Genomic DNA, 25,020 nt, shown 5'->3' with positions numbered 1-25,020 from the left:
TGGCTCAGTGGTTAGCACTGTAGCTTTGCAACCGAGGACATCTGCAAGGAGTTTATATGTTCTCCCTGGGTATGTGTGCGTTTTCTTCTAGGTTTCTTCCCCCTCTCCATAGACATACTGATAGGGAATGTAGATTGTTAGGACAGTCATGATGTCTGTAAAGTGTTGTGGAATTAATGGTGCTATACAAGGGAGTAAAATAAATCAATACAAGCCCTTTAAGGCTTGTTTCAGATCCCATGTTGAACCATAGCAAATCAGGGTGGCTACAGCTAGGACAACATAAGCATAAAGGTGGCATCACTTGAGATATACAGAACAATAATAAACAATTTGGTAATGTGAATCAACTGGCATTTCATATTGCACTACTTAAGTTTTCAGATCTGGCTTAGAGGAGAAATACCAGATTTAGGCAGCAGGGGGCAGCATATTGTTACTGCTTCCACCTAATTATGCAACTTGTCTCTTCAGAGAGGAAGAGATCTAGAACTCTAGTGCCACCTATTGGAAGGTAGCAATCCTGCAAGTCAAGGTTGGCCCTTTAACTAGCCTTGTCACATGACTTAGGATAATAGCCAAACCAGAATCTCAATGTTTCCACCTAGACATGCATGAACCTATAGACAAGGAGCAATCATTCAGACATGGGGGTGTATAGATTTTATTTGAAGTCTCCAGCTTCGCAGATATAAATCTTGTATAGCAGCAGAGCTATATATGCACCTGATCAGCTTGTACCGGTCAATGAACAATGTGGCTACATGTGATAATAAGGAAATGGAGATACAGATTACACCATAGTAACTGAAGCATTGTTGATTGTCACGGCACCATGAATGCGTATAATCTTAATCCCGGCAAAGTTTTTCAGCTTGTGTGAGTACTTGCAGATGGTCTCATTGTTCACAATCACTTTATAGTCGTCTGGTTCAAAAAGAATTTGAAGCTGAAGAAAATAAATATATAAAATCAGGCTCCTCCATCAGCAACATGGAAGAAGTTATACAGATGCTATAATCCTGCAATGGGGTGAGAAACACTAGAAAAAAAGGAAGGCTGCTTTATATTTCACCATCTTCATAGGCTGTGGCTGTAATGCGATACCTCAGTGAGGACAGAAAATTTTTGATTGGACATTCAAGGTTCAAAATCAAAAAAACCAAACCGGAAAACCTTGTACTTAACCGATACTGAATAAAACTACATTTTTATTTCATCACTTAAAATACTGAACACACTCACCATACAGACAACCGTGCTTAGCTACAACATAGCCCTCACACTGTAAATGTTCTGAATTTCCCTGCCTATGCAGTGGAGGTTGGCACCCTAGAATTTTTCGAGATAGGCGCCCCCGCTCAACGGTGGCTGTCCCTTTTACTCCTGTCCAGCCCCTGATAATAATGTGATGCAGTTGAGCTCCACTCTAACACGACAGGAAAGATATGAAAAGGACAGTGATTGCTTTTAAACGTTAGTCATCCATAGCAATCATATAGACAGTGTGAGGTAGAGTGCATAACAAACTATATTAAAGTGCAAAAAAAGTGCATAACATGCATAGAGTACCTCTCTATAACTGTTCCCTGCTCTGGCAGCCTACCTAACTGTGGAGGTTGGCACCCTACTGTACAGCGGAAACGGCGCCCCACACTCCTCGACGGCTCACCCTATCAGTGGCCCTATACATAGACTGTATATAATATAGTGGGCATATAACCACTTTTCAACCACAGTTATAGACATAAGACAGATTTCCTCTATATCAATAGAAAATAGCACAGTCTGGATGAACACTGTGCACTCATCTTATATTGTTAAAAAGATGCCAGTTAAGCCCAATAGGGTACTCATCGTTTGGTGATGTTCTGAGGATAAGTTCCTCATGCCTCAACGCGTTTCACCGATTGGATCATCAGGAGGCTTGGATAACCAGATGCATCCAATCGGTGAAACGCGTTGATACCCATCATATAGCAGAGTCCTGGGACCCCACGACCCACTGATATTACAAAAGGCTGTTTTAAAGCACACTGCTAAGCACCATCAGAAAGTGTCGTACAGGCTCATAACCCTACTATTGAGCTCAGACACGTTTAATAACATTGAAGTTAATCTTCCCCTGCACTACCAACTTACAAGAAATTTGGTAATACAGCAAATTACAGATTTAAAAATAATCATATAATCTGCTGCCTCCACCAGGGGGAGCTCTTACTGCACAGCATTTTATTAAATAAACATTATACAGAAAGCTCCCCCTAGTGGTGGCTGCAGGAAGTGTAGACTTTACTATTTCCTACGGCTAGGAGATCTGGAACCTTAGTCTCTATGGGGCTAAATCAGCACAATTTTCATATCATTTTTTATTAAAAAAGTATACATTGCATGTTTAAAAGGTTATAAAAGTGGAGATTATTCCTCTTCATTTTTACCTTGAATGGTTGTTGCATCTGAAATGGAAACTTTGGACATTGACGTTCTTCTTGTCCCCATGTACCTTGAATAACTGAATTGCGCACAACTACCTTAGGATTTTCATCAAATCGGGGATTGAAGTGGAAAGCAACATTATTTCCTTCTTCAAAGTCAATAAAAAACCTGAAAGAATAAACGGAGCATCAGAATATTCCCCACTGTGAAGCCGAGCAAGGCTGAAAATATATTATCGACAGAACATCTCATTAGAAAGAGGCGATGTGCTGCAGCTAAAGAGGTTCACACCACTATTTTCGATCCAAGTACTGTCCACAAAAACAAAAAACAAATTGCTCAGAAAAATGTATATCCATCCTCCATGTGAACCTGGCCTTACAATGATTTTTCATACCAGCGTTCGTGATCTGATTAACAAGCATTTTGGGTGTTTGTCGGGCGATTGCCAGAATTCTTACAGGGCTGATAAATGAGCGTTCTTCCGGGCCTGGTCTGGAGATGGCAAAAATCAAAGCAGAAGTGCTCAGCTTCTCAATTGTGAGCAGAGGGGCTCAATGGCAAGTGTAGAGGTTATACACAAGTTATCTTTGGATGTCAGCATAACAAAGTACCTCTGCCTCTTAGTTTGTGAAATCCATGGCGTTTTTTGGGATCTGGACCTACGCAGTCAACACTACTGGGGTTATAAATACACCGAGGTTCATATTATAAAAAAGCCACAGCGCACAAATACTTTTATATACCTCCAAAGTGCCTTACACCTTTCTTCAAGCGTCATGTCAACAAATTGGTGAGAATTCTGCATATGGAGCTGGGATGGTATAGCCAACACTTTGTATGGCGAGGCCAGGTGGCTCACGATAACCAAAGTGGGATTCAGATAAGGGAAACAAAAATTTGGCTCCCAGGAGCGCTGCCAAGGATGCGATGGAATGATTCTAATGTTTATAACTTTGAAATTAATAACCAAAATAGGCGCATGGGGATGCAGTTACATCCGGGCCAGGCCCTGAAGCTTATGGGGAGAGTGGGGCAAGTACAAATTCTATTAAAGATTAGGGGCCCTGTTGGATTTTTTGCATTGGGACTCACTAGCTTCAAGAATTACACTGCTGGTGGTTGGCACGGCTTTGGAGTTGAGGCCATTATGACTATTAGTTGACATATGATGGGTGTTGAAGTAATCTGCAATCTACCTGTTACCAGTTGGTATGCCGCAAATATTCAACATCATTCCTTGGGTGCATCCTGAGGGTAAGGGTAAGGCACATGGTACAGCCTATAAATAAAATTTAAAAAAATGTAAACGTGATGCTTTTTACGTGAAAACAAATCATTTTGCAAACGTTTCACCAGCTCTTGTGCCAGATGAAGGTTGAGTGGCGAAACTATAAATCGTTCTTGTTAAATGCTTGTAGGTGTCCATTCTTCCAGACTTACCTTTGGACCAGGAGCTACTATAGGTGCTGTCGGGCATATGGTAGCCCCTGTTGGATACTGTTGTCCAGCTGCAGGAAATCCAGGATATCCTGGGTACTGCTGACCAGGCAAACAAGGTTGTCCAGGGTTCTGACTTCCCCAAGGATTATTCAAGTTCTGAAACAAACAAAGAAGAAAGTTTGACCGCACAGCTGCTGTGAGATCAGTGTGCTGACAACAATGCCTCCAGGCGTGAGCCTGACATCCCAGCAGAGGTGCTCGTACGGAAAGCAGGTATGATCCAACAAGAAATCTGAAGAGAAGTACGGCAACACTCACTGGTCCAGTGTGGTGCAACAATCTTTATTCAAGCCTTTAAAACGCCTTCACATAGACGGCCCGGGACTGTGAAACAAGGGAGGAGGTGAGTAGGATGTGACGACAGCCGTTTCGCGCCTACGTCAGCGCTTCAACGGGTCCCGGGCCGTCTATGTGATGGCGTTTTAAAGGCTTGAATAAAGATTGTTGCACCACACTGGACCGGTGAGTGTTGCCGTACTTCTCTTCAGATTTCTTATTCAAGTTCTGCCCTTTTGATTGCAGGGCGCCTGGACCAGATAAAGCATCGTCGAGCTGGTTAAAAAAAAAAAGTTAGTGTACACTCCTAACTTTGGCCACGAGAGCTTAAATCTTCTGGTAGGTTTTGGGGACAGTTTTCCTAATTGCTACATGCCTGTAAATCTCATATAAAAATGGTTTTGTTTCGCCAAAAATCACAGTGACTAATGTAACAAAGTAATTAGGAATGCTAATTAGGCCGGTTTCACACGTCAGTGTCTCCGGTACGTGAGGTGACAGTTTCCTCACGTACCGGAGACATTGACTCACGTAGACACATTAAAATAAATGTGTCTCTGCACATGTCAGCGTGTTTTCACGGACCGTGTGTCTGTTTGGAAAACACAGAGACATGTCAGTGTTTGTGGGAGCGCACGTATCACACGGACCCATTAAAGTCAATGGGTCCGTGTAAACACGTACTGCATACGGATGCTGTCCGTGTGCCGTCCGTGTGCCAACTGGGTACAACACGGACCGTGCAGGAGACCGCTAGAGTTAAGTGCTGTCCCCAGCGTGTGGTGCTGAATCCAGAATTCATTCCTTCTCCCCAGCAGCGTTCGCTGGAGAGAAGGAATGAAAAATCAGGTTTTTTTTTGTGTGTGTGTTTAAAATAAAGTTCCCGGTCAGCTAACGCCTCCCTCCCCCTGTGCGCCCGCCCGCTGGCATTAAAATACTCACCCAGCTCCCTCGAAGCTTCCTCTCAGCGTCGCAGCTTGTCCTGTATGAGTGGTCACGTGGTGCCGCACATTACAGTGATGAATATGCGGCTCCACCCCTATGGGAGGTGGACCCGCATATTCATCACTATAATGTGCGGCACCACGTGACCGCTCATACAGGACAAGCTGCGGCGCTGAGAGGAAGCTTCGAGGGAGCTGGGTGAGTATTTTAATGCCAGCGGGCGGGCGCACAGCGGGTGGGAGGGGGGAGATTACCGGGAACTTTATTTTAACAAAAAAAAACAAACAAATAATGATTTTTCATTCCTTCTCTCCAGCGAACGCTGCTGGGGAGAAAGAATTAATGGCGGCTTCAGCACCACATGCAGGGGACAGCGCTTACTGTAGCGCTGTCTCCTGTATGGTCCATGTGGTACCCAGTCAGCACACGGGCGGCACACGGCTGCCACACGTGTGCCACACTGATGTGCCACGTGAGCACACGGACACGGATAACTCCGGTAACGATTTTTCCGGTACCGGAGTTATCTGGACGTGTGAGACAGGCCTTAGATTGTGTTAGGAGGCTCAGTATCAAATCTTTAGGGACTGGCAACTTTTTATGGTTGTTGACCCCCATGTCTTAGGGGTTACCCATTGTTTCAGAACAGGGGGTGGGATGTATGCGCAAAATACTGACTGACTATTTTCCTGTCTGGTAGAAATGCTTCAATAGCAAAAATGCAAGTTCAATGGGACATTTCAACCTTAATATAAAAAAGGAAAGGTCCGTAAATCTGTACAATAACGGTAATTACAACCTAAAACCCATCCAAACCCCACCTCAGTTAGAAATCAGCAAGTAAGAAGACTGTTCCCACTTACCGAGAAGCAGTCAGACATTTTCTGAAATGAAAAGGAGGAAAAAAAAAAAGTCTCAATAACATTATAACATCAAACAGTGACCAGTAGAGAGGTCGGTGCAGCTCAGTCCCTCTATATACAAGAAAAAAACATTATAACATTTATTTAGGTCTATGCTAACATCCAAATAGTGTATTTATTCAGACATTTTCAGGACGAGTTAGGTTACATTCCCACAATGTAAGAAAAAAATGCTCAAGAATAGATATTTCATTGGGAATGCAGATACTCACCGAGCAAGACATGTAAGAGCAGAGAGATCCCTTTAAAGTTGATGGTCACCAAATTTCACAGTACATACATAATTAAAATAGAGCTTAGACCTGATGACAATGGTGTACTTACTTTGAATCCATGAAAAGAAAAAAACAAAAAACGACCAAAAAGTCTAAAGAATATATTTTCACTAGATGGTAGCCCGATTCTAACAAATCTGGTATTCTAGAATATGTATGTAGTTTATTTATGAAGATTTTAGAATAATACATTGAATACACAGGATTCGGTCGGCCGCGACCAATTAGCGAAGCCTGGTTCAAATCCCGCGCCAATTCGCGGCCACACTGCGCCTATCGCTGATTGTTCGTGGCCGGCCACGTAGTATATAGCACAGCCACGTAGTTTATGGCCGGCCACATAGTATATAGCACCGCCCACGTAGTATATTGCACAGCCCACGTAGTATATTGCACAGCCTACGTAGTATATTGCACAGCCCACGTAGTATATTGCACAGCCCACGTATATAGCAATGTGGGCATCATATCCCTGTTAAAAAAAAAAGAATTAAAATAAAAAAATAGTTATATACTCACCTTCCGTTGGCCCCCGGATCCAGGCGAAGCAGTTACCGACGCTCCTCGCGCGCTCCGGTCTCAAGAGTGCATTGCGGTCTCGCGAGATGATGACGTAGCCATCTCCCAAGACCACTACGTCATCATCTTGCGAGATCGCAATGCATGGAGCAGTCACCGGGGCGTCGCGAGGAGCAGGAAAGGCCTGTTCTGGATCCGAGGGGGCCAACGGACGGTGAGTATATAATGATTTTTTTATTTTTTTTATTATTTTTAACATTAGATCTTTTCACTATTGATGCTCCATAGGCAGAGTCAATAGTAAAAAGTTGGTCACACAGGGTTAATAGCAGCGTTAACGGAGTGCGGTACACCGCGGTCCATTAGCGCTGCCATTAACCCTGTGTGAGTGCTGACTGGAGGGGATTATGGAGCGAGCACTGACTGCGGGGAGGAAGGAACGGCCATTTTGCCGCCGGACTGTGCCCGTCGCTGATTGGTCGTGGCTGTTTTGCCGCAACCAATCAGCGACTTGGATTTCCATGACAGACAGAGGCCGCGACCAATGAATATCCGTGACAGACAGAAAGACAGACAATCGGAAGTGACCCTTAGACAATTATATAGTAGATTATTACTATAGTCGAATTAAAATCAGGAAATGGGACACAATGCACAAGTACAGTACCAGATTACATAAATAGTATAAAAAGTAGTAAAAAAAATAGTAAAATATACGGACGCACATCCGAGTATATAAAAGTACATTCAGAGCCCAAATAGCAATGGATAAAAATAGTGAACCAATATGCAAATATACACTAGTGAAAGTGTAAAAATGTTGAAAAATAGTGTGAAAATAATAACAGACCTGTGCCAAAAAATAACAAAGTGCTAAATAAAGTGTAAAGTGCACAAGCCTGTAACAACAGTAGCTCTGAGCAGTAAACACTGACAGCGGCATTTGAATGAAGATATTGCTGTGTGCACGCACACCGCAACTCCCATCAGCCCTGCCATTACACAAGTTTAAGTTTATGCAAAAAAAAAAACAGTGGGCATGGAACTTCTATAAAATCTCATCAACTGTGCTCATAATGTAGAATGCACACATGCGCTGCGTCCACAATGCTGCCATTGCTGATCATGGGCACGTAGCCAAATAAAGCCATGTCATTGTCAACTTAAAAAAAATTCTATATCACATGGAAGTGGAGGGAAAAAAAAAAGTACAAGAATTGTCTCAGCAAGAAGGGGTAAAAAAAAGTTACAAAATAATTAATTTGTTGTTATCATAGGGACATGCATTATTGAGCCACTTTACTACCGGTGGCAATGTTGGCCATTGGCTGGAGTGCTGGCATTACAATGGCATAAAATGCACATAGATCACTTTAGGTAGAGACATCTTAAACTCATCTTTAGAAAGGAGAAACAAAGGACGATTGTATATCCTCTGTTAAACAAGCAGAATGACAGAAATGTGGCCACATCCATGGGGCCAACAAACCCTAAAAGAATAGAATGGCTTTCCATATTGAAAAGATTCCGACTAGGTCCACACTTACTGCTGCATTTGCTTTATGAGATGCTACTTCTTAGATATTGAGCTAAGAATATAGTCCATGGCACCAGGTATTGAAGAGCTCTACTTTGTCAAAGTATTTAGAACAAATGTATACTAAGGTCCCAACACCTCCCCAGCATCATCATACACAATCTCAGCCTAGCCAAAAGTGAATGTCTTTTCAACACTAATGCAAGAACTAGGGATTGGTTATATTGAAAAGAAAAGAATGCCCAAACTACACCTCTTCTGCATGCTGTGAGATAATGGTGGCTAAGCTATTGTACACATAAAATCTCAGGCTGTTAAATATTAATTATTAATTGAATTATTCTCAATTCTGTACTGAGCACATTGCTTCTTGCAGACATTACAACAGCTATTTCTATGTGCAGCTCAGAGAATAAGTCAACACCATATAAAGGGAACACGTGGTCTGTGGGACATATAAATAACGTCTCTTAGCAAGGAAGGGGGCTTTTTGTCATGTGGAGTCTGTCACCTCCTGCCTTCACCATCATTCTCCATGGACATGAGACAAGTCACACAAGGAAGGAACAGCTGGTAGCCATGATGACTTCAGAGTTCACACAGACAGACGGCTTTTACCATTCAGAACTTTGGGAAAGATGAGTAACAAGCGCTGATATTTACACATGGAAATCTGTTCGTAACTATTTCATCTATTTTTATGTTTTGCTGCAATTTGGTTTTCCTGTGGACAATTCAATAAACCACTATATTTTTTATGAGAATATCATGACATTTTTTCTTTAAGAGTAATGCACCTGGTGAATAGTCTTGATTAAATAAATGTGCCAAATAAGCATATTTAACATTGGCCAAGCCAGCCAGTTTTGATTTTTTGTGCTATTTTTGTGTGAATTTCCTTCACCTTGCACACGGGGGAAGAGAGAAGAGCTTCGCTAGATGTTGTGCAAGTTTTCAGGAATTCCACTTCAAAACTTCAAGTCACAAAGATCTCACAAGAACCTATGAGTAACAGAGACTAATAGGTGTCAGATGGATTGACAAGCACTGGCATTAGAAGTGCTGAAGACAGACGTGCTGATGACCAGAGCCCAGCGTTGTCTAACAAAGGAACTACAAGCTGTGATATTTCAAGGTAAGAAAAATGGATTTAATTAATACGTATTCTAAGTCAAGTTCGCTGGAATTTTTAAGTCTAGGCGAAAAGTCTAAAAACGTAGAAATATTTTGGCTTACCTTATTTGCAGAATGCAATATTGCAAATCTAAAGATAGATTCTAAGCTAGTATCTAGGAAAAAGAAAAAGTACAACTGAAAAATATTTTACATATGATTGATGTATTTCACAAGTACGTTACAGAAAAGTCCAAAAAAGACTGTGTAGAAAGAATTTCTAAGGAAATTAATGATGATCCCAAGATTGACTGTAATGTAAAGAGAGAACAAGATGTGACACACATGTCTGTAATGGCCACTCAAGGTGACCTTGTGTCTCGTGATGAAAAACGTACGGAGGAAACGTAGGAGACATGACATCTGACAAAGATGATGTACAAGAAACAGATGTAGAAGGGCCATTAAAAAAAAGAAGACAACTCAGAAGCCCAACTTCAAACTAAATCTAGGAAAATCTTGTTAAAATTATGCAAAATCATTCCTGCATATGATGACAAAATCCATGTGTGCAGAAATTCAGAGATATTTGAGAGTTTTACTGATAAGTTTGATTTGACTAAAGAGGAGAAAAATCAGTTGTTTAAAATGTGGCTTCCAGTAACTTTTTCCAGAAGGTTCTGATTAAAAATGCAGAATGATGAGTTCCATGAAGAAATGACTGATGTAGAAAGATTAAAAATGTTGATATTCTGTGGATTAAAAGAAAATTATCCAGATATTGATATTCTTCTAAAATTGAAGATTGGCCGGAAAGAATGTACTTTTACATTCAATGTCCATATTTGAAAGGTTGTACAAAACTGTCATTACAAATTTCAATAAACAATCAATGATAAATTTTGTAAACAAATTTGGATTCCTAAATCCTGTATCTCGTGTTATTGCATCACAAAAAGATTATTTGAGTGTGCACAATCCCTTGATTTTTCTAGAAAACAGAATCTTGAAAGGAAAACAAATCATACTAAGTTTTTTAAAACAGGCAGAATTATATCTTATGAGAAGCCAAAATCAAAATTTCCAAATCTGAGTTATACCCAAAATCACATCTATGAAGTACGAAGAAAATTACATATTTGTTATAGGCCCTATAAAAAAAATGCAGGAGTCCTCCACTGAAGTTGCTCTGAAAGGGTTAAAAGCTGAAGGTTCTGATCTATCTGTAAAGATGGCAGAAATTTACAGACAGAAACAGGTGAGCATGGGGGGTGAGCTGAACACTCCATTATCACAGCTCTTCAAAGATCTAAAAATGGCAATTTTGAATAGAGGTTTTCAACAAATTATCGACAGAGAGATACATTTTGGTTTAGGAATTTCCTAAAAATGAAATTATATTATATGATGTGTAAATGAGTTATACAATGTATTATTTATTGATGTAATTATTGTATACAATATAATTCTGCAGTTATATATATTAATATAGTATACGATAAATACTTTAGCATATTTGTACAAGTAGAGATTATATTAACTGTATTTTTATATGTATAATGAAATAATTACAATTTACCCAGTAATAATACTTAGAATTACATTAAATACATTTATTAAATATATACATATGTATAAGATATTTAAATTATTTTGTTTTTAAATAAATATGAAATGAACCATTATCTTTTATTTTTCCTTAGAATTTTAATTTCAAAGCAGGGATTGAACAAAAAACCTCTTACATGAATTTATGTCTTTATTTACACAGGAAGTTATAATAACCGCATGATTATATATATGTATATATATATATATATATATATATATATATATATATATATATATATATATATATAATATATATATATATATATTTTAACATTTAAAAGAAATAATACATAACTAACAATCTAAAATTTGTGTACTGTAATTTTTTCCTGTAACAAGCTACATTTTTTTTTTCACTGCATGGTGCATGACATGTGACAACTGTGAGTTAAAAATAAGGATACCATATACCCTTGTTTTAGTTTAAGAAGAATTTAGAACCCCCCTCAGCCTTTACAAGTCAAATGGATTCAGTTGCAGGCCCTGTACCAGATATAGCTGTAGAACAAATGCTCAAGTTTCTTATGGATGAGTCCTGTCTATAGGTTAGAACATAGCGTTACTGTAGATAATGTGTAGTTAGGGAATATTCAAAGAAATATTAAAATATGAAATAATAGTTTACAATGCGCATTGATAATTAGGATACAATATTTTGGGTTAATATACATGTATTCTTATTCTTTGTATGTGAAATATGTAGTTTCAACTTCTATATGTGTCACAGTCTGAGTGACAGATGACAGATGACCGTATGAGCAGCTGCTAAGAGTGAAGTTAACGTAAGAGTAAATAATGTGATGTGTATGTACAGTATGAAAGAGGCCTCATGATTTATGGTATGTTGGAAAAAAGAAAAAAAAACTTGTGTTTATGGGAAATATGTGATTCAGTTAAATTATTCGAATATTAAGATACATTTAAATATTATCTACTCAATATATATTTCTATATTTCTTTAGTAATTATTATTTTTTGATTTAGTTAATAGTGAATAAGTACAATCACCCATCAATATGGTTTATCAAGAAAATCTACATTTAGAACATTTTTCCAAATTATAATTTTATGATATTCAGTGTTTTTTTTAATGGTTACATAGATGGGTACACATCTTCAAACAAATATATGGCACAAGCTGATATGACAGTTATTAAAATAATTATTTTTAATTTTGGTTTTTACAAATTAATTTTTTCATAAAATAATAATTGTTGATAGTAAGGGGGAAATGTGTTTTTGATCTTGATTACATCATCACATTTCATCAATACCTCTTCTTCACACATTTTAATAAAGAAGAAATATTAATAAGGTACTATTGGGTATAATAACATTAAGTATCATAAAAGTAATTTTTTCTCTAATGAAGGATATTATATGCAAAGTTGCATAATTTCAATATTTTGGAAATCGAAGGTTATGACAACATCTAAATGATGAAAATATTAAAGGGAATGTGTTACTGAGACATAACCTAAGCATTTGTCATCAACAAATTATTTTTATTCTCATTTTTATTTTTCATTTTTAATTTTTTCTTACTTCATTTTTATTCTTAATTTTTCATTTTTATTTTTTATCTCATGAAGAAAAAAATCAATATTTAATAAAGTAATGTCTACAAAAATATTGCTTTATTAAATATAGTGATCAAATGGTTTCATTATAAGAAAAATGTTTCAATTCTGAGTTAAATACAACAATTCTTTCACTCATTCATTAATTTATTCTTATTTTGGTTCATGGCTATACATTCTTACATATTATTGGTCTAATAAATATAGTTTATTAATAAAGTTTTAGTAATAAAGATGGAAACACTTGTTACATAAAAGACACACTGACATCTATGGGTTCAAAAAGAAATTACACCTATGACATAAAAATGTCCTATCACATGAAGAATATGGTTAATGATGTATTATCATATTATTATTATTTTCCAAATATGAATTCCATATTAATATTCTGATAATAATTATATGGATATTATTGATGGTTATGGTACACTGTGATATTATAAGTGAGGAAAATTACCAGATTTGGTATAGAACAGGGAATGAAGACTTCAATCAAGATACTGAAGTTACGTTAATAAAGACTTTTCATATTTCTAAATTCAATTCATTCTTAAAAGTTGCAAGAAGAAAAGCCATTATCCAGAAGTTCCACAAGGTAACAATGCTATGATTTCTGAATAATAATAGACTGTGTCAAATACAATTCAAGTCACCACTCACAACTACAGCATCCATCACTGACAACTATGAGTACAGTATCTAAACTGACAATCACAATTGGAGAGGATGATGATCCTATGATGCTAAGATGAACTGTGTTTATGTATTTATCACGTTCCAGTGGTTTCCTATCACCTATAAGACTTCCATGAAGGCTGGTGAACAATCAGTAATTGTTAGGACGCTACAACCCTGACATGTGTCCTGTGCACTAAGGACTGGTTATGGTGCTATGTTTAGCAAGGAAGAGTCAATTTAACCTTTGCTGTGCTGACCAAAGATGTCACAACTGTTCCAAGACCAATGCGGATGATATGGAAGGATTCCAGATCCAAGGCGAACCAATGTAAGTCCAGGTCTTTAAAGATGACACTGCACAGATATTAAAGCTACATTTTATCTATGGACTTTGTTTTGTTATCAACATTTGAATTTATGGACTTTGATTGACACATGACACACAGTCTCTACAATATCTACATGCCATCATCTATTTCAAAAGAATTATAATAAAGATTGTTTTAAAAGACCCAAGAAGAAGACATCAAGATGAAGACCAGATGAAATCAGATGATGATCAGACCTGAGATGCTTCAATTATGTATAGGGAAGTATAGTTATATATTTTATATGAATATTAGTCACGGCTTACCATAACATGAATTTACATACCATTATATTATTGAGTACGTATAACAATACTATTAGTATTATTGATATTATAAACATTAAATTATTTTGCCAAAGAAGAAGAAAAGAAGAAAGAAGATTTTATTAATATGTTTAATTTGAGGGTTCCAATCAATGTCTGTCACCCTCAAAAGGGGGAATTGTTAAATATTAATTATTAATTGAATTATTCTCAATTCTGCACTGAGCACATTGCTTCTTGCAGACATTACAACAGCTATTTCTATGTGTAGCTCAGAGTATAAGTCAACACCATATAAAGGGGACACGTAGTCTGTGGGACATATAAATGACGTCTCTTAGCAAGGAAGGGGGCTTTTTGTCACGTGGGGTCTGCCACCTCCTGCCTTCACCATCATTCTCCATGGACATTAGACAAGTCACACAAGGAAGGAACAGCTGGTAGCCATGATGACTTCAGAGTTCACACAGACAGACGGCTTTTACCATACAGAACTTTGGGAAACATGAGTAACAAGCACTGATATTTACACATGGATAATCTGTTCGTAACTATTTTATCTATTTTTATGTTTTGCTGCAATTTGGTTTTCCTGTGGACAATTCAATAAACCACTATATTTTTTATGAGAATATCATGACATTTTTTCTTTAAGAGTAATGCACCTGGTGAATAGTCTTGATTAAATAAATGTGCCAAATAAGCATATTTAACACAGTCAATCCCTCCAAAATTCACAGCTACATCAGTAGATCTATATTTTTCTGGAATAAATTATCTGATACCCCAAGGAACAAGAATCTGATGACTGTCAAATAGTGATGAGTGAATATACTCGTTGCTCGGGTTGTCTCCGAGTATTTGTGACTGCTCGGAGATTTACCATAGTTTACCTTGCCCAAGCTGCATGATTTACAGCTACTAAACAGCTTGATTACATGTGGGGATTCCCTAGCAACCAGGCAACCCCCACATGTACTCAGGCTGGCTAGTAGCTGTAAATCATGCAGCTGGGGCAAGGTAAACTAAATCTCCGGCAGTCATAAATACTCGGAGACCACCCGAGGGTGCTCAGGAAAACCCGAGCAATGGGTATATTTGCTCAGAAGGATTGTATTAGCCATCATTATGTCCAGTAAACAAGCACTGACTGATTTGTGTCTACTAGATCTGCGCTCGTTTATTGTACATTGACGAGCTAAACACTGGAACACCTAAATTCATCATTTATGGGCTTTTAATAGTAGAACCTGGGTTATCCTTCACAAACACACACTCTTAGAATCCATTCTCATAGGCCAAGTCCTTATTCACACATTTGTCGAGGGCAGGGAGCTTTGCCTTTTTTTAACCATTAGGGTGACAAACAGTTTATCTTCAGAGAAAAATAAAAAAAAAAAAAAACACCACACACACACACACACACACAACACAATCACTGCTAACAGAAGCACCGCCAGGATTAAAGATGAAGATCAAGGGTCATTCTGGTATAAAGAGAACTGAGCCTGAGGGGAAGGCGAGGAGCTGAACGTAGCCAGATTTCAGCCATGTTACAGCCATAAGCAGTGTCTCCTTTAGGCTATGTGCACACGTTGTGGATTTTGCTGCTGGTCCGCAGCAGCTTTCCATGCGTTTACAGTACCATGTAAACCTATGGAAAACGCAATCCGCAGTGCCCATGCTGCGGAAAAAAATGCACAGAAATGCTGCGATTTACATTCCACAGCATGTCAATTCTTTGTGCGGATTCCGCAGCGGTTTACACCTGTTCCTCAATAGGAATCCGCAGGTGTAATACCGCAGGTGGAATCCGCAGGTAAAACGCAGTGCCTTTTACCTGCGGATTTCTAAAATCTGCTGCAGAAAAATCCACAGAGCTCCTTTCTATGTGTGCACATAATTAACGGCGCTGTGGAAAAAGTAAATAGCGCCCCCCAGAGTCGGATTTTCTCCGGGGTCTCGGCTGCCAGGGGTAGCCGAGACCCCAGAGAACATGATTCGGGGTTTTTTTACCGACCCCGCATTTGCGATTGCCGGTAATTAACCGTTTACCGGCGATCGCAAAAAACAAACAAACCGCGATTTATTTTTAATTTCTCTGTCCTCCGATGTGATCGCACATCAGAGGACAAAGAAATGGGGTCCCAGGTAGCCCCCCAATACTTACCTGTCTCCCCCGGTGCTCCTCGTGGCTCCCGATGGGCGCCGCCATCTTCAAAATGGCGGGCGCATGCGCAGTGCGCCCGCCGGCTGGCACCGAGAGAATCTTTGGGGTCTCGGCTACCAGGGGTAGCCGAGACACCAAAGAACATGATCGGGGTTGGTTTTACCAACCCCTGTTTTGCGATCGCCGGTAATTAACTGTTTACCGGCGGCCGCAAAAAAAAAAAAAGCAAAGTGTAATTCTCTGTCCTCTGATGTGATCGCACATCAGAGGACAGAGAAATAGGGGGATTCGGGGACCCTATCATACTTACCGATGTCCCTGGGTCCTCTTGCTGCTCCTCCTGGCCGCCGGCATCTTCTTGGCAAAAAAAAAATGGCGGGCACATGCGCAGTGCGCCCATCTGTCACCATCTGCTGGCCGGCAGGAGAAAAGCAGTTGGGACTAAAATTAGGGTTAGGGTTAGGGCCAAGGTTAAGGTTAGGGTTAGGGCTAGGGTTAGGGTTAGGGTTAGGGCTAGGATTAGGGTTAGGGTTAGGGCTAGGTTTTAGGGTTAGGGTTGGGGCTAAATTTAGGGTTAGGGTTGGTGCTAAATTTAGGGTTAGGGTTGGGGCTAAATTTAGGGTTAGGGTTGGGGCTAAATTTAGGATTAGGGTTGGGGCTAAATTTAGGGTTAGGGTTGGGGCTAAATTTAGGGTTAGGCTTCTTTCACACTTACGTCGGTACGGGGCCGTCGCAATGCGTCGGCCCGACATACCGACGCACGTTGTGAAAATTGTGCACAACGTGGGCAGCGGATGTAGTTTTTCAACGCAATCTATGTCCTGGGGAGGAGGGGGCGGAGTTACAGCCACGCATGTGCGGTCAGAAATGGCAGACGCGACGTACAAAAAAACATTACATTGAACGTTTTTTGTGCCGACGGTCCGCCAAAACACAACTGATCCAGTGCACGACGGACGCGAAGTGTGGCCATCCGTCACGATCCGTCGGCAATACAAGTCTATGGGCAAAAAACGCATCCTGCAGGCACATTTGCAGGATCCGTTTTTTGTCCAAAACGACGGATTGCGACGGATGCCAAACGACGAAAGTGTGAAAGTAGCCTTAGGGCTAGGGTTAGGGTTGGGGCTAAAGTTAGGGCTAGGTTTGGGGCTAAAGTTAGGGTTAGAGTTGGGATTAGTGTTAGGGTTTGGCTTAGGGTTGGTATTAGGGTTAGGGTTGGCATTAGGGTTACGCTTGGGATTAGGGTTAGGTTTGGGATTAGGGTTAAGGTTAAGGTTGTGATTAGGGGTGTATTGGGATTAAGGTTGGGTTTGAGGTTAGGGTTGAGATTAGGATTAGGGGTGTGTTGGATTTAGGGTTTTGATTAGGGTTATGGTTAGGGTTGACATTAGGGTTGTTTTGGGGTAAGGGTTGTGATTATCGATAGGGTTAGTGATTAGGATTATGGATCGGGTTGGGATTAGGGTTAGGGGTGTGTTGGGGTTAGGGTTGGAGCTAGAATTGGGGGGTTTCCACTGTTTAGGTACATCAGAGGGTCTCCAAACACGACAGACAATTTTGCGCTCAAAAAGTCAAATGGTGCTCCCTCCCTTCTGAGCTCTGCTGTGCGCCCAAACAGTGGGTTACCCCCACATATGGGGCATCAGCGTACTTGGGATAAATTGGACAACAACTTTTGGGGTCCAATTTCTCCTGTTAACCTTGTGAAAATAAAAACTTGGGGGCTAAAAAATCTTTTTTGTGGAAAACAAAATATTTTTTATTTCCATGACTCTGCATTATAAACTTCTGTGAAGCACTTGGGCATTCAAAGTTCTCACCACACATCTAGATAAGTTCCTTGGGGGGTCTAGTTTCCAAAACGGGGTCACTTGTGGGGGGTTACTACTGTTTAGGTACATCAGGGGCTCTGCAAACGCAACATAACGCCCACAGACCATTCTATCTAAGTCTGCATTCCAAAACAGGCGCTCCTTCTCTTCCGAGCTCTGCCGTGCGGCCAAACAGTGGTTTACCCCCACATATGGCACATCAGTGTACTCAGGATAAATTGGACAACAACTACTGTGGTCCAATTTCTCCTGTTACCCTTGTGAAAATAAAAACTTGGGGGCTACAATATCATTTTTGTGGAAAAAAAAATATTTTTTATTTTCACGACTCTGCATTCTAAACTTCTGTGAAGCACTTGGGCATTCAAAGTTCTCACCACACATCTAGATAAGTTCCTTGGGGGGTCTAGTTTCCAAAATGGGGTCATTGTGGAGGGTTTCTACTGTTTAGGTACATCAGGGGCTCTGCAAACGCAAGATAACGCCCGCAGACCATTCTATCAAAGTCTGCATTCCAAAATGGTGCTCCTTCCTTCTGAGCTCTGCCGTGCGCCCAAACAGTGGTTTATCCCCACATATGGGGTACCAGCATACTCAGGACAAATTGGACAACAACTTTTGGGGTCCGATTTCTCTTGTTACCCTTGTGAAAATAAAAACTTGGGGGCTAAAAAATCTTTTATGTGGAAAAAAAAATATTTTTTATTTTCACGACTCTGCATTCTAAACTTCTGTGCAGCACTTGGGCATTCAAAGTTCTCACCACACATCTAGATAAGTTCCATGGGGGGTCTAGTTTCCAAAACAGGGTCACTTGTGGGGGGTTACTACTGTTTAGGTACATCAGGGGCTCTGCAAACGCAACATAACGCCCGCAGACCATTCTATCTAAATCTGCATTCCAAAACAGGCGCTCCTTCCCTTCCGAGCTCTGCCGTGCGGCCAAACAGTGGTTTACCCCCACATATGGCACATCAGTGTACTCAGGATAAATTGGACAAGAACTATTGTGGTCCAATTTCTCCTGTTACCCTTGTGAAAATAAAAACTTGGGGGCTACAATATCATTTTTGTGGAAAAAAAAATATTTTTTATTTTCACGACTCTGCATTCTAAACTTCTGTGAAGCAGTTGGGCATTCAACGTTCTCACCACACATCTAGATAAGTTCCTTGGGGGGTCTAGTTTCCAAAATGGGGTCATTGTGGAGGGTTTCTACTGTTTAGGTACATCAGGGGCTCTGCAAACGCAACATAACGCCCGCAGACCATTCTATCAAAGTCTGCATTGCAAAACAGGCACTCCTTCCCTTCCGAGCTCTGCCGTGCGCCCAAACAGTGGTTTACCCCCACATTTGGGGTACCAGCATACTCAGGACAAATTGGACAACAACTTTTGGGGTCCGATTTCTCTTGTTACTCTTGTGAAAATAAAAACATGGGGGCTGAAAAATCTTTTTTGTGGAAAAAAAAATATTTTTTATTTTCACGACTCTGCATCTAAACTTCTGTGAAGCACTTGGGCATTCAAAGTTCTCACCACACATCTAGATAAGTTCCATGGGGGGTTTAGTTTCCAAAATGGGGTCACTTGTGGGGGGTTTCCACTGTTTAGGCACATCAGGGGCTCTCCAAACCCGACATGGCGTCCGATCTCAATTCCAGACAATTCTACATTGAAAAAGTAAAACGGCACTCCTTCTCTTCCAAGCTCTGCGGTGCGCCCAAACAGTGGTTTACCCCCACATATTGGGTATCAACGTACTCAGGAGAAATTGCACTACAACTTTTGTGGTCTAATTTCTCCTGTTACCCTTGTGAAAATAAAATTTGGGGGCAAAAAGATCATTTTTGTAGAAAAAATGTGATTTTTTATTTTCACGGCTCAACGTTATAAACTTCTGTGAAGCACATGGGGGTTCAAAGTGCTCACCACACATCTTGATAAGTTCCTTAAGGGGTCTAGTTTCCAAAATGGTGTCACTTGTGGGGGTTTCCACTGTTTAGGCACATCAGGGGCTCTCCAAACGCGACATGGCGTCCAATCTCAATTCCTGCCAATTCTACATTGAAAAAGTCAAACGGCGCTCCTTCTCTTCCAAGCCCTGCCGTGCACCCAAACAGTGGTTTACCCGCACATATGGGGTATTGGCGTATTCAGGAGAAATCGCACAACAACTTTTGTGGTCTAATTTCTCCTGTTACCCTTGCGAAAATAAGAATTTGTGGGCGAAAAGATCATTTTTGTGTAAACAAAAGCGATTTTTTATTTTCACGGCTCTACGTTATAAACTTATGTGAAGCTCTTGGGGGTTCAAAGTGCTCACCACACATCTAGATAAGTTCCTTAAGGGGTCTAGTTTACAAAATGGTGTCACTTGTGGGGGGTTTCCACTGTTTACGCACATCAGGGGCTCTCTAAACGTGACATGGCGTCCGATCTCAATTCCAGCCAATTCTGCATTGAAAAAGTCAAATGGCGCTCCTTCACTTCCAAGTTCTGCGGTGCGCCCAAACAGTGGTTTACCCCCACATATGGGGTATTGGCGTATTCAGGAAAAATTGCATAACAAAATTTATGGTTACATTTCTGTTTTTACACTTGTGAAAATAAAAAAAAAGGTTCTGAATAATAATGTTTGCAAAAAAAAGTTAAATGTTCATTTTTTCCTTCCACATTGTTTCAGTTCCTGTGAAGCACGTAAAGGGTTAATAAACTTCTTGAATGTGGTTTTGAGAACCTCGAGGGGTGCAGTTTTTAGAATGGTGTCACACTTCGTTATTTTCTATCATATAGACCCCTTAAAATGACTTCAAATGTGATGTGGTCCCTAAACAAAATGGTGTTGTAAAAATGAGAAATTGCTGGTCAACTTTTAACCCTTATAACTCCCTAACAAAAAAAAATTTTGTTTCCAAAATTGTGCTGATGTAAAGTAGACATGTGGAAAATGTTATTTATTAACTATTTTTCGTGACATATCTCTCTGATTTAAGGGCATAAAAATACAAAGTTTGAAAATTGCTAAATTTAAATTTTTTTTGCCATATTTCCGTTTTTTTCATAAATAATCGCAAGTAATATCGAAGAAATGTTACCACTAACATGAAGTACAATATGTGACGGAAAAACATTCTCAGAATCAGCGGGATCCGTTGAAGCGTTCCAGAGTTATAACCTCATAAAGTGACAGTGGTCAGAATTGCAAAAATTGGCTCGGTCATTAAGTACCAAATTAGCTCTGTCACTAAGGCTTCTTTCACACTAGCGTCGGAATCTCCCCGTCGCAATGCGTCGAGGAGAGATTCCAACGCTAGCGTTTGCTGCATTGCACAATGGAGGCAGCGGATGCATTTTTCCGGCGCATCCGCTGCCCCATTGTAAGGTGCGGGGAGGTGGGGGCGGAGTTCCGGCCGCGCATGCGCGGTCGGAAAATGCGGTCCGTCGGGAGAAAAAAACGTTACATGTAGGGTTTTTTTCTCCCGACGGTCCGCCAAAGCATGACGCATCCGTCGCAAGACGGATGCGAAGTGTGCAAATCCGTCGCAAATGCGTCGTCAATAGAAGTGTATGGGGAAAAAACGCATCCTGCAAGCACTTTTGCAGGATGCGTTTTTCCTGCAAAACGACGCATTGTGACGGATTTAAAAAAACGCTAGTGTGAAAGTAGCCTAAGGGGTTAATCACCCCCATGTTTATTTGAACATCCATGTCTTTCTTATTGGGGGTAAATAAAGCACATAGGACATTTGCTACCACCATGCTGATGACGTCGGCAGATTAATTTCTAATAGATCTATATTGAGATTTTGCCCTCAGTAGAGGCCTAAGCAAGAGAGATCGGCTGTGTCGCCGTAGTAACAGACTACAAATAACCCCTTTGTAGTCAGATCCTGCAGTCATATAGGTTACTCATTTCTATATGTCCCCCCCCCCCCATTCCTTACTGATGAGCAGGAGGGATTACCACATAACTACATAGACTTTGTAGCCTGTAACCATGGAGACAAGACTGCACAGACGCTGTAGGCCCTAACCAGCACAATTTTAACCTATATTTTGCTTTTTTTTTTAAATTTGGTCACAAATAAATATTAAATCTAACATTACAAGTGTTTTGCACTTAAACAATAAATGCTAATGCAGACATGTCGCACCCAGTCTGTTTCGTAACCATTCATGAAACCGAGAGTCATTCGAAGTCTTCATCGCAGAGAAAGACGAGCTATAACATGATGGACATATATCTGCGTGACACCCGTGTGAGACTGTCCCTATGTAGCCGCAGGGGTTACGATGGATCTGACAAATTACTTGTCACGCCACAGTTTAGGCCTAAATTCACAGAGAATTAGCTCCTGCTTGTAAAATTAGTTAACCCCTTCAGATGGATTTACAGCGTGGGATGAGACTGATCATCGGAAGGTATGGGATATTATTGTTGTTTTTTTTACCTTTTTTACAGAACGAGGGTCTTCAGGTGGATTACCAGTCTAATAAACTATTCCAACAACCTGTGTTTTTATTTCATTAAAAGACTTTGTAATAATGTGTGTGTGTGTGCTTTTTAACCATTTCAGACAATTGGATTAATAATGGATAGGTGTCATAATTGACGCCTCTCCATTATTAATCTGGCTTAATGTCACCTTACAATAGCAAGGTGACATTAACCCTTTATTACCCCATATCCCACCTCTACACGGGAATGGGAAGAGAGTGGCCAAGTGCCAGAATAGGCGCGTCTTCCAGATGTGCCTTTTCTGGGGTGGCTGGGGGCAGATGTTTTTAGCCAGGGTCCTATAACCATGGTCCCTCTCCAGGCTATTAATATCTGCCCTCAGGCACTGGCTTTACCAGTGGGAGCCCACGCCATTTTTTTCCGCCATTTAACCCTTCAAATTAATAACTACAGCGCCCAAGTTTTGCAGATACACACTACTAACATTAGTAGTGTGGAATATGCAAAAAAAGGGATATGAGATGGTTTACTGTATGTAAACCATGTCTCGTATCATGTCGGGTTTGGGAAGGAGATAGCAAAAGCCGGCAATTGAATTACCGGCTTTTAAGCTATCTAGCGCTGTATGAAATATTAATATATATATATATATATATATATATGTGTCTCACTGACATATATATTTATATATATATATATAGACAGTATATATGTTTTTACGATTTTTTGAGAACAGGGATCCATTGTATGTCCGTATGTCGGTTTTGCAAGCCTGCGAGAAAATCTCGCAGTACGGATGCCATACGGATTACATACGGAGGATGCCATGCACAAAATACGCTGACACACCCTGCCTACGGATGAGATACGGACCACTATTTTGGGGACTTTTCTGCGTATTACGGCCGTAAATTACGGACCGTATTTTTATACGCTGAGTGTGACGCTGGCCTATTTCTTGCAAGTCACACGCATGGTCCGTGTGTAGTCCGTAATTTTCTCACCCCCATATACTTTCACTGGCATATTTTTTGCGCAATACGCTGACAAACGCAGCATGCTGTGATTTTCTACGCCCGTAACATACCGTATATTACGGATGTGTAATATTCGGCAGATAGGAGCTGCCCCATAGAGAATCATTGGGCCATGTGCAATGCGTATTTTCTGGACGTATTTTCTGCGCTGATATGTCCGTAAAACTCGCTAGTGTGACGCCGGCCTCACAGTTATTACGCGATCCATGGAGAAGGGGGGGGGGGGTCAGCATAAGTGAAGCCTCCCTCCCCACAAACCAGAAGACTACTGGGACTTCCTCTGATATACCCGGGGCTCACACACACAGAATAGGGCCCCTGTGCAAGAACAGTATATGGGTCCTTTACAGGTCATCAGAACGCACCCGCTTAGGTATCTTCGCTTGCAGTTTTGGAGGTGGAAGTGACCCCTTTACCTGTAGGGCAACTGGACAAGTGGCATCTTTGGCTCGTCCGCCCCTCCCTCGCTATACCTTATTCTTTTTCCAGCCTATACATATGTCAGTATCAATTTGGCTATCAAAAAGTAAAACATTTAGCAAAAAGTAAAACCAGTTGTAGGAATAAGGAACAAGCAAAGTATACTCACTGATGGATGCAGGCAGGAACCACAAGCAGAAGGGCAGGAAAAAAAAGTCAGCACAACTCTGCAGCAGCAAGCACTCTAATATAAAGGGGGCTTTGATTGTGGAAGGGGGCGGTGTGCACGCCCAGTAATACCACACGTATCCAGAAACATCTACCCAAACCTGAACATAACACACCCAAAATATCAATACCAGGCACCGACTCTGCCTCAAGCTGACATTTTTACATTCTTTTAGTGGCAGGGGACATATTTTAAGGAAGAATAATGTTTATTTAGCGTGTTTCATAGAAACCCACTCACTTAAATATCTATCATATTTAGAATTTTGACTGCAGATCAATCCTGTTTATTACTAGCTGAAGAGCCCGGCGTTGCCTGAGCATAGTAAATATCTGTGGTTAGTTATAGCACCTCACTTCTCTCATTTTCCCCCTCACATCTCTCATTTTCTCCCTTACACCTCTCATTTTCCTCCTCACTCCTCTTATTTTCCCCTCACTCCTCTCATTCCCCCCTAACACTTGTCATTTCGACCTCACATCTGTCATTTTCCGATCACTCCACTATTTTCCCTCACTCCTCTCATTTTGCACTCACACCTTTTCATTTTCACCTCACACCCTTCAATTTCACCTCACACCTCTCATTTTCCCCTCAGTATATACATGTTTGTCATCTCCCTTATATATAGTATACACCTGTATGTCATCTCCTGTATATAGTATATACCTGTATGTCATCTCCCCTGTAAATAGTATATACCTGCTGTATGTCATCTCCTCCTGTATATAGTATATACCTGTTTTTCATCTCTTCTGTATATACTATATACCTTTATGTCATCTCCTCCTATATATAGTATATACCTGTATGTCATCTCCTGTATATAGTATA

General features: G+C 40.4%; 1 protein-coding gene across 1 annotated transcript; it reads right to left on the bottom strand.

Moving 5' to 3' along the window:
- Positions 1 to 646: 646 nt before the first annotated feature.
- Positions 647 to 24,291, bottom strand: LOC138644375 (galectin-3-like). Its single transcript, XM_069732685.1, has 7 exons — positions 24,127 to 24,291; positions 9,651 to 9,703; positions 6,024 to 6,044; positions 3,880 to 4,035; positions 3,636 to 3,718; positions 2,439 to 2,604; positions 647 to 949 (listed from the first exon to the last, which is right to left on the bottom strand). The coding sequence occupies exons 3-7, from the start codon at positions 6,039 to 6,041 to the stop codon at positions 794 to 796; spliced, it is 579 nt and encodes a 192-aa protein (XP_069588786.1). The 5' UTR covers positions 6,042 to 6,044; positions 9,651 to 9,703; positions 24,127 to 24,291; the 3' UTR covers positions 647 to 793.
- Positions 24,292 to 25,020: the final 729 nt, after the last annotated feature.

This window comes from Ranitomeya imitator, chromosome 1 (assembly GCF_032444005.1).
Source record: "Ranitomeya imitator isolate aRanImi1 chromosome 1, aRanImi1.pri, whole genome shotgun sequence".
NCBI classification, from domain to species: domain Eukaryota; kingdom Metazoa; phylum Chordata; class Amphibia; order Anura; family Dendrobatidae; genus Ranitomeya; species Ranitomeya imitator.
This window is presented reverse-complemented; position numbering and strand designations above follow the sequence as displayed.